Genomic DNA, 19,109 nt, shown 5'->3' with positions numbered 1-19,109 from the left:
TGAAATTTTAGTTGTTAATTAAATATAACCAGCTGATTTGGAGGAAAAAACAATATTTTTCTCCCTTAAGCTTTAATCTGTGATAAAAAAATATTTAAATTATTTAGCTCAGATCGGCAACACATCAGTATTTTATAAATGCTCGTAACTCGGATGAGTTGGATAATATAGTTTAAGCAAATTTTCTATCTAATATTTAAATTTTTACAGAATATAGATACTGAAATTTTTTCAATCTCTTGACTACTTGTTATACGTATTCAAGTTGTTAACTGCTATATCCGATTAGAAATTACTGCTTTTAGAATTTTATAAGAATTGGTGCTTGTTTAATTAAACTACACGATTTCACACAAGCATGGTTTTAAACGTATACCTATTGTCTTGTAATAGGTACATGAATAGCTATTAAAGCATAATTTTAACGGAAATTTAGGAAAAAATGAATTCGAAATGCTACCAATTTTTTCGGGAATAGCTCCCTAACGTTTGTTTATGCAACACGTTTCTAAACGTATAATAGAAATCTTTAAAAAGAAGATCAATAAAATACATTAAAAAATACGAAAAAGTATTCCTTCGAGTATTTTTCATAGTGTTTTTTCTATTTTTATTACAAAAAATACACGAATTTATTCCAGCAGCCTAAGAGTATTAACAGGCTATGCTGGAATAAATCACGTGGACTGGAAATGTATGGCTAACTATTGTAAACTCTTCAACTGATTTGAAAAACAATAATTACTCGTTACAGCTACCCAATTCTGCGTTACACTGTGAAAGAAAGATTGAACACTGAGAAATAATCAATTGCTCTACATAATGATAATTCTAAATAGAGTATCAAAAGTTGGAGATCAACGCAGAATTAACACAGGACATTAGCATTAATGCAAGGCATCAACCTGCTTTCAGCTATTAGCACATTATTAGAGCACACAAGCCTTAAATGCATTAACTAATGATTTTTCGAGGACAGTTAATTGGTAAGGGTGTCTGTGCCCCCCAAAGGGTGACCGCACATCTCCCGAAAATGTTACGGAGCACCCCCCAAGAACGAGACCCTGCCCAAAATGAGATGAAAAACTTGCGAAAATTACCCTCTTAAAAACTCCAATGGTCTGTGGAAATCTGTACCATTAGCCGCTCTTTGTGGCCACCCCCATTATTGGTATAAATACAATGTAAGCAAATGTTGATTAAGTAAGACAGTCGGGTGCTCTATTCTAAATTAATTTCGTGTAAGAGATGGATAAATAACTTTTTATTATTGTTTTAAGTATTAGTTAGAAAAATTTGCAGCAAATTTACCTGTATTACGTTTTTTTTTTTTTTTTTTTTGTTAATTTCATTTATTTGGATATAGTCTGTCATACGTATATAATTCAACAACTAAGGTTAAACCACCGGTAGTTTCCACTGCACTACTAATTGACATTTACGAAGAAAAAAAATTAAAAAAAAAAAAGTTAAACACAAGGTTTAAAACCCAAAATTGTTCATGTGCAGCATTAGCTCTCTATTTAATGCTACGGACAAATATTGATCTTTTTGCGCTTGTGCTTTGCTTGTTAATTTATTCGTCTTTATAAGTGTCAATTTCTAGTGTATTGCCAATAATTAGTGCAGTGTCAATTACTGAAGGTTTTACTGGTGTGAGTAAGAAAATCCTACAATGTGTTCAAATGTGAAGGTTCAAAGCATGTTTTTCCTCTACTGTTATGAATTTAAAATATCTGACTCAAGTTGAGATTTACGTGAAAGCAACAGATACTTAAATGATGTAACAGGAATAATCTCGCATATCGTTTTTTTCGCAAAAGTATTTTGCTAAATAAGATGCCAAATTTTTGTATGCTTGAAACGTTATTGTGAAAATGTTTGATGATATAAATAAATATTTTTATTAAATAAATGTTGTTTTAATGTTCATTTACTGTAATAACATAAATTTAAGAATTATACGCACATTAAACCTACTCTTTTAAATGAAAACTGAATAGAATAACAAATTATTTTGATTTAATTTGATAAAAAATAAAGAAAATATAAACCTACTTAAGAGTTATTTCACGTTGGTGATAGACCTGAAGAATAAGGACTTAATGTTTTCTAGAACAATCAAAATTCATAGATTAAGGAACTTCGGGAAAAGACGTTTAAGTCTCGGAGATTTTTTTCTTTTAGCAATAATATAAATATTATCATGAAACAGTTTGAAGATTATGAGACTATTGAGCAGCTAAACGAAAACTCTTTGTCTAAGTGTACAATTTTTACGCTTATTCGTACCTAATCCAAGCATCATTTAAAGTGAAAAATAAGCAAAGTAATTAAAGAAATATTAAAAAATACAGATAATTGAAAAAAAGAAAGAAAGAAATGAGTGTCTGCGATCTAACGTGTGTTCCCCCTCCTCCAATAGCTTTTGAGAAAATGAAAGCAGACTCTCTTTAGATTGGAAGATTTCAAACAGGATACCATATTCCTATAACTTTTTTTAAATTAATTTTTTTAAATTTACTTTTGATCAGTACGCAAAAACGTATCTTTAGTGCCTACGGTTCAATTTAAGGCATATAAAACCTAAACTAACACTTTATTTGAAGGAGCTTTTGACGTAAACTATATTGGTAAAATTCTTTTAGTTGTTTATTTCAAAAGCATATTTTAAACATTTCAAGAATTTTCACTTTTAGCGTCCGTGGGAGAAATTTAAACCTGTTTATCTAAAAGCAGTGCGATTAAAAAAGCTTTTTTTCCATTGTAAAATCTAGAATATTAGAAGTGAATGCTCGCTTGCAAATGCAAACATAAGAGTAACGGGATTTTAAAGTAAAATTTAAAAGTGAAGGAATCTCGAAGCTACACTAAAAACCTTTGGAAAATAGTAAATCGATCATGAAATTTGTTTTTATAGATGTTTTATTTTTCCAGTAAATGTAGACCGAGGAATAATTGCTACAGTATTATAGCTCTCTTCAAATGGGAAATAAGACTCATTTCAGTTCTGCATTTCTTTGTAACGGACAGTGGTGGAAAACCCTACTTCGAGAACATGGCATCGATTAAGACAAAATTTTCCAGAAAGATAAACAATGAGATAAAAATCGACATGATTTTTATGAAGAAGTTTAGATACTTTGTTCGATGTATTACGTATCATATACAGAACACTGGAATGAAATTAATTAATCAAACATTTGAATAGAATTAAGGAGAAAAGTAAACTTTGGCGTTCATAAATGGATAATCAAAGCTTATAAATATAACATACACACTAAAACTTGTTCTTTCATTTAAACTTATTTTTAAAAAATTTAACCAATAAGTTTTTAATTTTTTCTTTACATTTGCCTAGTTTAAACAGCAAATAAAAGACATAAGCACATGTTTGAGGGGAGGGGGGTGGGCAAATTCTTGTCCCAAACAAGTATATACATAATTCACCCTATATCAGAGACAAAATCTCCTGCGGCTGTGAATATGCGCATAAAAAAAGTTTCTATACTTTTATGAAATTATTGAAGAAAAAAAAGTAGCATTAATTAGAGGAACTTAATTCGTAGGCTTAATGAAAAAAAGATAAGAATCACTTTTAATGTATTGTTTAACAGTATATAAGCGTTTATTTGAACCAATATATATATTAGAATAAATGAGAGAAATAAATGCTGGGCTATTTGCATAATGTGACACACTTTTCAGATGTCAGAGCTTTGCAAGTCGCCTACGTTGTCTTCATTTTCAGAATCTACAGTGCAAAACATTCTAACAAAGAAATATTCCTGAACTATCAGCCAAAAGTAAGTAATAAACTGACGCATGAAGTAGCCGAACCCCAGCAAATAAGCATAAACTGTTAATTTATGATAATCACAGCGATAAATTGCCCCGAGTGTCAGCCAGAGCGTAGGTACAAGACTTTCTCAAGGAAGATTTCAAAATTCAACACGGTATGTATTAACATCCTATGTCCTGTTAGAGTAAATTAATATCCACTTTATACTTACCAAGACAAAATGACGCAAGCTACGTTACATAATAAGAAAAATTTAAGAGTAATGATCTCAAATATCTTACATTTAGCGAAAATTAACAAACCATTAATTTTCTTCCCTCAAAGAAAGAAACCGACTTGTTTTTTCTTTAGCATGGAAGATATCATTTACGCGTTTTACTATCAAATTCTCTTATAATGATACTATTTGCCTTTGAGAAATACCTATGTAATAGCAGGGAAATGGTATAAGATTTCGTTTTCCCCCGAAACTGATTTAATGAAGGCAAATCGCTTTATTTCATACTTTATTTCCTCTTCTTTGAGCGAACAGTTTACCCAAATACCGATTAAAGGTTTTAATATTATGTTTTTCTTTACTTTAAAAATCTTATGTATTTTTAGGATCAATTATCAGGTAAACAGAAAAAAAAGCTTTTATTCTTATATTGTTACGATACGATTTGCAATGTTAAAATCACGAATAAAGAAAAAAACAACTTTTAAATGTTAAATATAATAAAGTAAGTCTACAGGAAAGTTTAACCTGTCCTCAGAGATTTTTGCTCTTTCACTCAAAAAAAAAAAATCCCCGCTGAAAAAATAAAACGCCATAGTAATTATGTCCTATGCGATATCTTTTTACGTCAGTTTTGTGATTAATTTACGCAGTTTTCCGTAATATTTCAGCTACTATTATTAGTTATGTATAATTAATACAATTCTTAACTTTATTCCTAACATTTAAACATTTTTTATGACAGGTCTTTAACACTATTTGGTTTTGAAACTTTAATTTTAAATTTATTGTTATTATAATTTTCTTTTAAAAAAAAGGAGAGAAAAACCCTCAGTATTACCCAAAATTGTGTTCTTAAGTATTTGGCGGTTTTCGAGTCGAAATTGTTTTTAGTTTTGGCAAAAAAAAGGGGGGGGGGGAGGGGGTTGAACCTTACTGTTCCGCATAAAAGTAACACGTTTTCAATGGTCCAAAAATGCAAGGTTTTTTTTTTTTTTGAAAATAAAGGATTAAGGGTTAAACATTGCTGGTCCGCGAATTTTTTGCAAACGCTCTACCGGTCCGCGGGTCAAAAAGAATTAAGAAACGCACGCCTATATATATTATTTCCGTAAGATGCCTTTAAATTTTTTTTTTATGGAAGTGCCATTCTTTTCTTAATACTTTATGAAACTTAATAAAAAAAGGCATCACTTTAAAGCATATTTTTTTTTTGCAGCGCAAAGGTCAGCCAGTTACAGATGTAAAATAAGGAAAATTCTTCCAAAAAAAAAATCTTTTTTAAAACTATTTATGTGATACTAAGACCTTTCACCATTTAATTCTCTTCAAAACTATTTAAAATATAGAGTAATTTAAGCGGCGCAACTTCAGAATTTTAGAACGTAATGAACTGCACAACTTGTGCACAAGATTGAACCGCACAAGTTGCTGAATTCGGTTGCCATTTTAGCCCCCGGATTGTTTGTAAAAATCTTTTGCGCTATGAAAATTTACCTTTTACAGTAATACATATGATTAATAGTATATTATCAAATTTTCACATGTAATATTACATATATAAATAAGATGCCCGAAATTCTTGACATTTTAACTTCATGCTTTGAAATTATACGCAAAAACACTTTAATAGTAATTAATTTTTTAAAAAATGTTAACATCTTCATGAATGTAAGTGACATGTTTATGAAAATACACGCATAACAGTAAGAAATGAATAAGTACCTTTGTGCAACAAAGTAACCTTGAGAAACAACATGAGAAGTGCACAAACATTGCAAAAAAGGTTGCTGACACGTGTTTCGGAGCGTGAAAGGAACCCCTTTATTATTGCTATTAGTAGTTAGTGACGCAGACTATTTCATTGCTTTGTCCTCCTCTTGATCAATTAACATCTTCTTTGGTAATTAATTAATAATTTATTAATAATTTTCTTTGGGATAAAATTAATTTCATTTTTGCGTTTACTAACTCGAGGAAAGGAACTTGAATATGTAAAACTTTAGACTCATGTGTTTCAATTGACAATAAAATATTCCTTATCTAAAATAAGTTTTAATACCATCTATAACCACGCTTACATGAACCAGTTCATACTCTTAAAGTAGGGGAATGGGAGAAATTGAAATGGTGAAATAATTACAATGTTTTTAGTGCCACCTAACAGGTAATATTTTAACTCTGTGGTAACACAAGTAGCTTATTCCAAACAGGAAAAACTTATCTCTGACAATCAAGTGTTATAATAATACGAGCTTTTTTCAAAAATAGTTACTCACATTGTAATATTTTGTTATTAAGTCAAAAATTATTTTTTTAATTATAAAATAATGAAGTTTTTGTTATTTTAAATATTGGTTGAGGCCTACTAATACTTGGTACAGTACTTATTGTTTTAACATTAAGATTTTTTGTTTAAAATGTTTTGCACAAGTAATCAAGAGCGTGCAGAGCAAATGGATGAGTTAACCAATAAATATTTCAAAATAAAATAGCTCAGTTCATTTATTTTCTCAATAACTTACTAAACAACTTACTTATTCGTTCATTCAGTTATTTTCTCATTCATTCATTATTTTATTCACTCATTTTTTCCATACATTAATTAATTTATTTATTGTTTCATTAACTGTTATCAAAAAAAAAAAAAAAAAAAAAACAGTAATAATAATTTTTTACTTTGCCCCATAAGAAAAAGTGAAACTATTCCCCTTTTTTAAAGGAAAAAAAAAATTAATGTTAAAAACAAAAAATAATGTTTCAAAGCAAGGTTGATTATAAATTACGTTGTTCTTCTTTAATGTACACACAGGAATTATCAAAACAAATTTCCAATTTTTTCATTTTAAAAAAGTTTAACTTTAAGTTAAGCTATTCCATTTTGCCCTGCATTACTCAACAAGTTTTTTTTTTTAAACAAATGCAAATAAACTATTTGAACTTCAACAGTGCTGCATGAGTTTTAATGTGTAGAAAGCGTTTTAAAAATACGTAGTATACCACCGTGAGGAGCAGGCAAGACGACATAGAGAGAGTACACCGCTATATCTTTCAAAAACTGAAATGCTTGTACTAAATCTCATTAACGTGAATTGACAAAAAATACTACACACTATTAAACTAAATGTTTTTCTACTACAATGTTATACCAATAGTTTTTTCGAAGTGTTTCTTTCTTAATAAAAGGTTCAAAAAACCAAGAATTAAATTTACTTCTCATTATAACCTGATGAGAAGAAATGCTTAAGGAACGAGTTATGACGCAAATGTTCCAGACATAAAAGTAAAAAAAAAAAAAAAATCAGTTTATCATTGCCACATTTTTTAAAAATTTGACATGTTGTTTACTATAAAGCAAATATTAATGCTGTGCAAACGATTAAACAACATTAAGAAAAATATCTTTAAAATTGTTTTAAAGCAATTTGAACCATTTTTGCCGCTAAGTGCGAGTATCTACAGACAATTGCCTGAAAACTATTAGTTATATCGTATAATTATTATAAAAACATCCGAGTATCTTTCGTTTAAGTATTAGCATGTGTTGATGTCTCCATTTTTCGTTCATTAAGCTTGATGGCGACAAATCCCACTACTCGCAAAACGTAAGCTTCCTTTTAAAATCTACTACTAAAGTAAGAATGTTGACGTAATAAAACTAATTAAAAAAATATATCAAAAATGTAATTCAGCAGGCATGAAAGCATTTTTTCAAAGTTTAATATGTGACATGTCTTGAAAAACGTAAGATTTCTTTTAATATCAGCAATTCGAGTAAACTATCATTTATAGACGTAGTTGCTGAATTGATTGAGAAAAGCGTGTTTTAGTTTTTTGTGATTTATTCGAACTTATTAACCACTTCAATAAGACAGAGCATTCTTTTTTACTATACCATGTTTAAAATGATTAAATACAATCGCTTTTTGTTGAAGAAAAATGGTTAATATTATCTCATTACAGTTTGCACTAGAAATAACTAAAATTAACGACACATTAAAAGATGATGAAAATGTTTGCGTCTTTCAAATCGAGGTATTTAATTCACCATCTACTTAATTATTATTCTACTGACACTGATTAAATTTTTCATTATAGTATTTCAATTTGATAAAAAAAATAAAAGTTAAAAAAAAAATGCATCGACCGGCCTCAATTATTTTTTTTAAATAAAATATTGTTCTGTGCGCGTTTTTCTTAGTGCGTTATTTTGAAAAAATGAAGACATAAGTGCTTCAACTTTACTATTTAACGTTTTATAGTCATGTTTTATAATTTTCTTTGCAACCTAGGGTTTGTTCCATCTCCATGTGTGTTTTTTTTTCATAAATAAATAAATAAAAACCCAATGTTAAGTGTATCCACTATAATATTAAAATCTGTTCGCGTCCGTCTGTCTGTCTGTCTGTCTGTCTGTCTGAAGATCGATCTTCTCGAGAACCACTGTGAATCGGGAGTCAAACGAGATACCGATCAATTCGAAATTTTCCAAAGAAAACAATAGGACCAATCTCATAATTGTACGACTTTAATTAGCGGAGATATTAATTAAAACGTTAATTAACATAACGCTATTCAGGAATTTTTATTTCTTTCCTGTTGCCATTTTGCATATGGGTGAGCAAATAAAATTCTAATAATTGTGTCAAAAGAGGTTTTTTTGGCTGCTGTCCAAATCTTAAAACAACGTTTAAATCTAGAATTTCATTTTTAATTAGTTTAAAATTGGTTGCTCTATTCGGACATTTATCGTCTGTCCTTTCTTATTTTTTCACATTCAACGTTCTTAACTCTTTTCAGCATATGAAAAATGTTTCTTTAGTAATGTTTATTGATTGAAGTGTAAGTTTATCATTCACCGGCCTCATATTTGGGTACATTTAGGATGTGCGACTAATTATGTTTATTTTGTTGGACTTTTTTCCGTCACATGGGTGAGTTTTCGAATTGTAATAAATCTCTTTTTCCTTCCTGTTTCGATTTTTGCAATACAGTTTGTATCGTTAAAAGAACACGTTAAATTAAGATTGTTTGGATTTCTTTAAGTGAAACAGAGTTGAACAAAAAAGATTGTTTTAAGGATTTTAACTAAAGCTTAATTGGAATCTGATGGCTTGATATTAAATTAATGCTTATTGGTATTTAATAAGTCTTGGTGCTTTAGTTTCACGTAATCAATAAAAAAGTGTGTGTCATTTTATGTAAAAAGCTGATTGTAATTGTACATAATTATTTCAGATATATTCTATCAGATTTAATTCAGTTTAAAGTGAGCACATATTATAGTTGAGAATGCATATATTTTCATCTTTTGTGCTAATTGAAAATACTCATAACTTGTATTATTGATAAATATGATTAACGTTAAAGAGGTTTTTGCCAAAAATATGCTCTACTGGTGTTTTGCAAACCTTGCATTACGCGTATTTATTTACTCCTTAGCGCTTTAGAAACTGATGTCAGAATAATACAAAAACATCAATTGAACAGCTCTTTCATTTTTTAAGTAGCCCGTGCAACGCCGGGCACGCATTCTAGTTTTATTATTATTATTTGTTATTAACTTGAATTCAAAAATGAAATCTAAAATTTTTAATTAATGAGTGAGTAAGGCTTAAGGGAGCATTGAATGTGATCCTAATAAATAGTTTTCCCATGCAAGGCGTAACAACGTAATTTACCTAATAGTGATGCACAACTACAGTGAAGTGCAAAAACAATTTTTTTTCCTGCTGATAAAACCAGTACAAAAGAGAAAAAAAAAGCAAGGTTTATTAAATTCATTATGGAAAATGTGTAAAATAAAAACACTAAATCCCATTAAACTGCTTGTTCAGAATGGATCCTTTTAAAACTTATGGTCGCAAAAGCATGACTTGTGACGTCAGCTTAAAAATACTGTACGGGGCTTTAAAAAGTAGGGATGTGTCGTTCATGAACGAACAAGTCTAAATGACAGACTCCTTAAAATGAACTGTGCAATACGATCTACAGAAATATGAACCTACCGTTCTTTCATTTCGAGCGTTTGAACAATGATATTTATTTTATAGTTATCATTTAGTTTTTTTGGTTTTTCTAATCTTTTAATATTCCTTTTTTTTTAACATTAAAAATCATTTTTTGCTTTTTTTTCACCCGTGACCGTACTACACTCGAAGATACGATATTTCCATTTAGAATTAAAGTACTATTTCACTACTTTCTTTATTTTTTTCTATTTTTGAAGCATTAAAAATGTTTTAGAAGACATTAATCAGTAATTTCTTTTGGAAGATAGATTTTGCTAATATTCTGACGTCACGTCAATTTTGTTTATTGATTATTTTCTATCACAAAATAAAGTTTATTTATTTAAATTTCTACCAAGCTTGACCGAACTGCGACTTTTGGAATGGAAAACAGATCTTTTACCACTCGGTTTCGGTTACTGAGAAAAATCTTACAAAACGAACTATATTGCTTTATACATCTAAAATAAAATCAAATATTTTTTAAATAAATTTTTACGGCATACTTTCTTACTGTTAGCTAAATTTAGTTGATTTTCCTTGGAAGAATATTAATGACAGAATGCAACATTATTAATGTAAGTGAGTAACTCTCACGGAGAAATCACCCGCAACTTTTTAAAATAAACGAGTAAAGTGAACGGAAAAAAAAATAAACGAATTATTAAAAAGAACGACATTGAACATCTCTATTAAAAAGGCAGCAGGTTGCTTCAAAAAGAATACACCCAAATTAGATAAAAAAGGCACATGAAAAGATTAAGGGCACTTATTAAGACTTAAAAATGATTTCCTCTTTTAAACAACTGAGAAATCATTTCGCTGAAAATATTTCGCTATAGTAAACAATGTAAGTACAGTACCTAATTTTGGTGTATGTGTGTAACTAATTTGTTCTGAAAATAATAAGTGACGGATATTACGCATAAGTAGCAGAGAAAATATGATTGCATCCTAAATTTCACTTGAGATGGAATTTTAAAAAATAACGCAAGGTGCATTAAGCAGGGAGTAGTTAGCTTCTTAAGGAAACACACACAACCAAAATATTAAAATATTAATACTATATTTTTTAAAATTATAATAAGGTTTATTTTTTCTCTTAAACAAGTAAGTAACCGAAAATATTTTTATATATATTTAATATATATATATAACGAAAAAATCGACTCACCAAGAAGCAATCATCCGATTGCTTTGAAATTTTGTATGGATGATTGTTTTGACCAGAAGAGCAAATGATTAAAATTTGGTGTCCAATGAATGAATAGTTTGATCTCCAGTGCATCGAAAGTGCGCATCCAGCAGATGTATATAAAGAGCAGTTCTTCAACAGTTAAAACTTTCGGTTTGATTAAGATTCAGATTACTTTTCAACAACTTAAAAATGCCTCGCCGCATGGTTCGTGCTCATTACGAGCAACTGTCAGAGTTTAAACGAGGTCATATCATTGGATTGAAAGAAGCCGGTTGGTCAAATCGGAGAATCGCTCGTCATTTGAGTCTAAGCGATGCGGCGATTGGAAGATGCTGCAAGGATGGGTGGAAATTGGCAGAGTTCAGCGTCAGGATGTTAGCGGTCGACCTAGGGTCCCAACAGATCGTGATGACAGAGTGATTGTCCGATCAGTTGACACAGCGCTTTCTTCATCTCTATGAACCATCAGACGTTCAACCCAAACACCAATGTCCATCATTACCATTTACAGACGGTTGGGACAACGAAATGTACGCTCGCGCCGACGGTTATGCCACCTGCCACTGACGCCTACACACTGCCGAGCCAGATTACAGTTGTGCATGACTCGATCAGGTTGCAATGGTGCCGACTGGGGATGTATAGTCTTTAGCGACGAATCCCGCTTCCAACTGTGTCATGACGATCATCGAAGACGTTTGGAGACACTCAGGGCAGAGGAGGGATCCTGGTTTTACTTTTGCACGTCACACTGGCCCTCAACAAGGCATTATGGTCTGGGTTGCCATTTCCTTTGATAACTGGATCCCTTTGGTCGTAATTAGAGGTGCACTTACTGCACAGTGGTACGTCGACGACATCCTAAGACCTGTTTTGTTCCATTTGCAGTACCCTCGGCTGGTTTTCAACAGGACAATGCCAGATAACATACGGCATGTGTTGCTATGAACTGTCTGCAAGCTTGTCAAACTCTTCCGTGGCTTGCCAGATCATCAGATCTCTCTCCCATCGAGCATGGCTGGGATATGATGGGATGGCAATTGCATCTGGCAAGGAATATTTATAACCTCGTCCGACAATTGGAGCGAATTTGGCCGGAAATACCGCAGGACAACCTCCGGGAGCTGAAGATATAGCTTATTACTGGTCTCGTTTCTTATTAATTGCAGTATTTTGTCTGGTAACGCAGGTTAAACAAAACTCTCCTACGGTAATACGAAACTTTCAAGTTATTTGTAGCTTGAATAATAATAATAGAAAGAAATTCAAATATAAATTAATTTCAAGCGTTTATTGCTTCATTACACAGTTTTCTATGCAGAAAAAAGGAAGCATTGCTGCTCTGAAAATTGAAATCTTCTGGTAAAATTTGAATGACCCGTAGTCATTAACGTTTTTAAAGTGTTTAAGAGAAATAAAACATTTAAATTTGGTTAAATATCTATAGCACTTGGTATCATTTTTATTATGCGCAGACCTGACCCACTCGATGCGTAAACTTGCCCCGTGTTCGGGGCAAGTTAGGAAAGGTTTTGGCAAGTTTTTTTTTCAGTCCGACTCGGACTGAAAAAAAAAAAAAAAAAAAAAAAAAAAAAAAAAAAAAAACCGGTTAAAAACACAAGCTGGGCAACAACTGAATATACAAAGTTTGACTTCATTAACTGCTTTATAAAACCACAATGTCTAAAATTTTCTAAGTTCAAACATAAAAATTAGAAAATTCATTGAAAAAAATCCTCGTAAATGTGCCCTAGTCTACCCTACAATTCAAAAAAAAAAAAAGAAGTTTTGTAACTTGTGATTAGCGGATAAGTACAACTTTTTTATATAAATTTTTTTATAATGGCAGGTAGCTAGTCAACTATTTAATCATTTATAACTTCATATTTGATTGGCAAATGTACCAAATCACAATTAGTTAAGCTTACCTGTTTTGTGCTCCCTGAAAGAGCAAAACGGGTTTTTCAAATGTTTGTAAAGTTTGATAATAAATAAATATTTTGTTTGAAATAATACAAAAATCATTTTTTATTTTGAAGTTCAAAAACCCTGATAGGAAATAAAACCGAAATTGTTACCATAAAAGTCCAAAAACTACAATTTTCGAGCGTTCTTCGAAAACCTACCCGCTTTGGGCTACCCTCCCCTATATATTTGAATATATGGAAACATTATGCATACAGTATCAACTTTTCAAAAAAAAAAAAGTACAAGAATTGTTAGAATTTTTTACTTGACATAATGACGCATAATGATTCGATCCCGCTATGAGTATTGTTGTTTTTGAATGACTTTTTTTCCACGGGTTAATTTTTATCCCAATTTTCAAGAATGTGTAATCTAAACGCATTGCAAGATTCTGAACCACAGTTGTACTGTTGCATTGAAATCAGAAAAGAAAACGTTTACTTAGCATGGTATCACAGTGCCATGAATATTTTAAAAGTTTTTTTTGTTTTTTGTTCAATACTTCATAACACTACAAAAATAAAGTTTTGTTTTCTTTTTCACCGGCATCGGCGATAAAATAAATAAACAATTCGCTTTGTGGCTGTCTGTGAAAAAAATACCTTTAAAAGAATCGGATTTTTGAATTACCGCTGTAGAGCGCGATTGCTTCTCAAAGTCGAAGCTTTAAAGTCCCGATATAAAGCTTAAATGTGTGTGCAAAAATGTCCCTAACAAATCGATTGAGCATTGTATCAATATTTGCAATCCCCCCCCACAAAAAAAACCCCCTTCCAAAATCGTTAAATTTTGAAGATTATTAAACAGGCGGGGATTATGACACTTTCGCTTTCCCGCAGTTTCATGCTTGCATACGTAATTCTTCGTATTTGCGATTGTTCGTTCGCATAATTCGAACAGAAATTATTTGTGAAACGGAATTAAAATTGGAGAAAAACTAAAATGAGCCATAGAATAGAAAAAAATAAAAGACTTTCTGACCATAAGGTTGGAAGATCAACGAGAAAGTAAAGTTAAGTCAGGAATAGCTATTTTTTTCAAAACAAATTTCTGGGAAAAATTCTAAATATCTGTCTTATGAATTTAAAAATAAATGTTCCCTAGAACCTTCGTGTCATATCAGAGATTTTTGAATATGAAAAATTTTAGAATTCGGAAGACGTTTATTTATCAAGCGGAAATGTTTTCCTTAGCAAAGGCAAGTAACTTATGATTAAAGCACTAAAATTGATTTAATACGATAAAATATCCTCTATCTGGCATTTAAGTAAACAAAATGCTAATGTAGACGGAATTTATTGAATTTCCAATGGTCTTCATTTTTTGCATTCTCCTCTTTCTCACAAAAAAAAAAAAAAAAAAAAAAAAAAAAAAAAAAAAAATTGAATTTTTACATCTTGAATTCAAATTATGTTTTTCGCAATCACGAGTGTGTGTATGCAGGCGTGTGTGTTTGTGTGTGGGGGCATGTGTGTTGTGTGTAGGGGTATGTGTATGTGTGTGTAGGCATAAATGTGTGAGTAGTTGTGTGTATGTGGGGGGGGGGTATGTGTATATGTGTGTAGGCATATGTGTTTGTGTCTGTGTGCAGGCATGAATGTGTGGGTAGTTGTTTGTATGAGTGTGTGTATGTGTTTGTGTGTGTGTGTGAATGTATAGGTGTCTGTATGTATTTGTGTGTGTATGTGTGTAGGTGTATGTGTGTGTATGTGTTTGTGTGTATATGTGTGTGCGTGCCTGTGTGTGTGTGTGTAGTTATGTATGTATGCGCGTGTGTGTAGGACATGGATGCAACCTGGAGACGACTTTCGCTATAGGAGCAGCATCGTGAGGAGCCGGTCGACGGTGATGGTGCAGAGTGTGGCGGTGGGAAAATAAAATCAAAGGACATCAAAACAGTCAAGTGAGAACAATAAGCAATCGTGATTGCTCAATAAATTAAATTTAAAAAAAAGACAGAAACATTGTTTGTACATATCTTCTAAATTTGCTTAAATGTCATATGAATTCCTTGTATATGGTGCAAACTGTTATATTATTTAGTTTTTTGATGTAAGAAACTCTTTATGCCTGTATTTCTTTTGCAGCACATTTATTTTAGATCAGCCATTTCCGTTTGAACTAGATCTAATCGGAAGATTTTTTAATATTTTACAATTACAGTGACGTAAATGTCTTGCTCTATTTTGGAAATAAATACAATATATTTCGAAATATAACACGAAATGGAAATTAACATTCTGAAAATAATGGACATAAAATGTAATGAGTTTATCCAAAAGACAGGTCGAGAGAAAAAAAAGGAACAACACCACGATTTTTTAAAAAATTTTTATTTAACACGATATTAAAAAGTAATAATATTTTTTTTCGCATCTGAATTTAAAAAATGTTTGCCTATTTCCATACTCGTCTTTCATTCAAAAAAGTTTATTTTTGGCGTAAAAAATCAGTATTCTAGTACTCACCCTGCTATTTGTATTCAATAAATTTTGAGGTTTTTTCCCATTCAAAAATGACCTTTGCCAATTTCTCGCTTTTTGCTGAATTTTTAGGACAAAATTATAGAATTTGTACTTAAGATTTTGGCAGGTATGCTATTATTTAATGTCATCCCAATGATTAATGGGAGATGGGGGTCCAATGTCCCTCGCTGCTTTTTTTCAACCCACCGACGTGCATACTTTTGTTTAAACAAAACACAGAAAAGATTCTTTCTTTCTATCTCGTGACGTCTGAATTTTTGGTTTATGTCATTGTTAAATCATATAAAAACAAATGCTTAACATACATTTAAAATACTTCTTTTAAAAACTAACACTAGACTCTTCTCTAATACGTTTCAAACACATTAATAAGCAAAGTGGGATAAAAAAGTTAGACGTAAAAAAAAAAAAAGCTTTTGTATCAAACTGATATTATTAACTTTTCCAAATTTTCAATAGAATTTTACCAATTTATATCATTATTATTTATTATTGTTATTATTATTATTATTTTTGCAACCGTATGGCAACAATATTATACGAAGAGGGAGGGGGAGCCTCATGACGTAGACTATGACATTGAATTTTTTGAGAGGGCTAATTTTCCAGGGTTTTTGATCTTATTTGGGGGGAGGGGGCTCTCGTTCTGGAGAGAGTGCACCACCCCCTAGCTTTACAGCGATAGTTTAAAGTCATACTTAAAAGTGCTTTAAATCAAAACCAAAAAAAAAAAAAAAAAAACTCGTTTAAATCAAACACGTTTATGCAGTTCTTCAAACAAGATATTGGGTGAATAAAATAAAAAACGATAAAACAATAACAAATTCTCCATATGGTTACAGAGCGAGAATTTTATTTAAATTATTTTCACTCTACAGATGGCGACACTCTCTAATTTCATATACGTGACTTAAGCAGCCTATAAGGAAGCTAATTCTGGAAATTGTCATAGGTGTTAGGAGATATAAATTACAAAAAGCCTTTAAATCACAAAAAATGAAATATTTCGGAAATCAATCACTCAGAAGCACCTGATTTGCTGCATGACGAGTTCTTGACTATCAGAAAATTTTTGGACCTCAAAAAATTTAGCTTTAGATGGAAGCGAATTAATGTTTATATTAAATGCATGGAATTAAAAAAAAAAATGTTAGTGTAGATTAAACTTAGTTGCTGCCATCTGGTGTTGAAAAACAACTTTAACGTCAGATTTGTATCAATAATGAAAACGAAAATATTTACTTTAAGTGAATGTTTTGAGCACTTGCGAAAAGCTCCAAGGGTGAATTCATTGTGAGAGAAGAAGTGAATTCGACGCACAAACCTTTTTTCTCATTAATTTTGCACAATAGAAGTTAGTTTCCATATAAAAACAACAAAAAAAATTTTTTTTTTTTCTTTTCTTCCATAAAAAGCAGTAACGAGCATTTTAGATAAAAAGCTGTGGGTTATTCTCTCCTGCTACATATTTCAGCAACATTTCCTTTTTTCTAAACATAGAAGTTCTATTTTTTTACATCACCTGTTGAGCATGTAACGAATACATTTTAGCTAAATAATCAAATGGAAAGAAAACCATCTAACTGTTTATTTAACATGTAATAAAAAGTTAGCAAATAACAGAAACAAAAATTTTCAAGAAAAATTATGACGTAGTGCGTATATGCTCTTAAAAAATCTCAAAAAAGTGAAATCTTCTTGAACAAGTTCTACGTTAAGTTTTTCTCACAAGATTCATATCATTATTTTTTTTTCTCTCTTGGTATTTTATTACGATTCGATTATCAAATAGCATTTTTATGGAAAGAAAATAAATAGTCAATAAAACAAGTCTTCTCAATTTCATAAGAATCGTTACAAGATATTCATTAAAAGAGTCCTCGTTGTTCATGCAGAGAGGGCTATACTTACTGAAACAAATATAAATAAGATACCTAAAATATTTAAACGGAGATATATGAAACACATAGGCTATTATAGAGACTAAAATAAGCAATAGCTGCTCGTATACGATAATCTAAGATCTGTTAACGCAGTAGATCACACCAATCCTTAATTTAATAGATAAAAGTATATAACTTAAAGCACTTTTGTTATAAAGACCTATCTACAGGTTAGTTGTGTCATTCTGAAAAAAAAAAAAAGCGTAAGGGGACGCTTATAGGGCCAATGTAATAATTACTGAAATAAAAGTTCATTGAGTTTAAAAACTGTGGGGCGTTTCAATAAAACTACATCATGTGCAGAGAAGCAAGTTTTTCTGTCCACTATGTGGAAATGAGTCATAACTTTTTATGCGTGTTATGTGTTAAGTAGGGATACGTTTTTATGTTCATTAATCATTATGTGTGAAGAAGTTGTAAGTTTTCATGCTCATTACGTTTAAAGAAGTGATAATTTTTCATGCTCATTATGTGTAAAGAAATATCAAATTTTTATGCTCAGTATGTGTAAAGAAGTCATATGTTTTTATTTCCATTATGTGTTAAGGATGTCATAATTTTTATGCTGTGCTTGACACAATTTGGAGCAAAAATAAAGTTGTCACGTTGAATCACGTACTAAACATGATTTAATTTTACACGTCCCCCCCCCCAAAAAAAATACACAAAATAAACTACTATGGACTACTGTAGATCATACAGGTGAATTACTTATACACAACGAGAACACACAGAATTATTTAAATAAACTTACCTCAAAAGGAACACAGTCAAAGAAAATTGCAAGGAACCAATTTAGAGTAACTGTACAAAGCTCGATATCTAATTGAGAGATATGCTGCCACAGCAATGGCATTTTCTCTCGAAGTAGATCTTTTAGTACTTCTTGGTCTGACTGAGCTCCAATCAAATTTTGGTCAAAGTAGTTAGGTGTAAAGTAACGTTCTGTAACAGCAACCAAACACCTAAAATGAAAAAAAATATATTCACATTCGTTTTGCAACGTCATCTATATCTTTGTCATCTTTTTTGCAAGATGAGAAATATAATAATAAGGAGTATGATCAAAACGAGTCAGTATTCATGTGCTTTGCAATAATATTTGTTGGTCTTATACTTGAAATGAGATGTATCATTACTACAAAACTTGCTGGTTTTAAACAAGAAAAACAGTTTCAATATACTCAGCACTCACATTACTAAAGACTTCTCAATTTATGCTTACTGTCAACCGGTGTAACTTTGTCCTATCTGAGGTGAGTTTTTCCACTTTTCAAATGTTAGTTTGTGCCATTTCAGAAGCTGGACAATTTTCTTTTTACTAGCTAAAATAACTAACTGTATTGAATGAAATACTTACTTCGTTGTCAAGCTTGAGAAACGATACAAACGAACATTTGAAAAATAAGGAAATTTACCAGGATAATGTCAAATTCAGCTCGGTTGACATCATATTAAAAAGAATCTAATAACACAGCAGTTAG

At 30.8% G+C, this 19,109-nt stretch overlaps 1 protein-coding gene across 1 annotated transcript in view; it reads right to left on the bottom strand.

The window, feature by feature from the left end:
- LOC129231535 (uncharacterized) overlaps positions 1–19,109 on the bottom strand; it is a 242,663-nt gene that overhangs the window by 140,182 nt on the left and 83,372 nt on the right. Inside the window, exon 12 of the mRNA XM_054865877.1 lies at positions 18,380–18,590. Coding sequence (XP_054721852.1) covers positions 18,380–18,590 — 211 coding nt within the window. The remainder of the gene's footprint in view (positions 1–18,379; positions 18,591–19,109) is intronic.

The sequence above is a fragment of the Uloborus diversus genome, chromosome 10, assembly GCF_026930045.1.
Source record: "Uloborus diversus isolate 005 chromosome 10, Udiv.v.3.1, whole genome shotgun sequence".
Taxonomy (NCBI): domain Eukaryota; kingdom Metazoa; phylum Arthropoda; class Arachnida; order Araneae; family Uloboridae; genus Uloborus; species Uloborus diversus.
The sequence above is the reverse complement of the archived record's forward strand: the minus strand, read 5'-3'. Positions and strand labels throughout refer to the sequence as shown.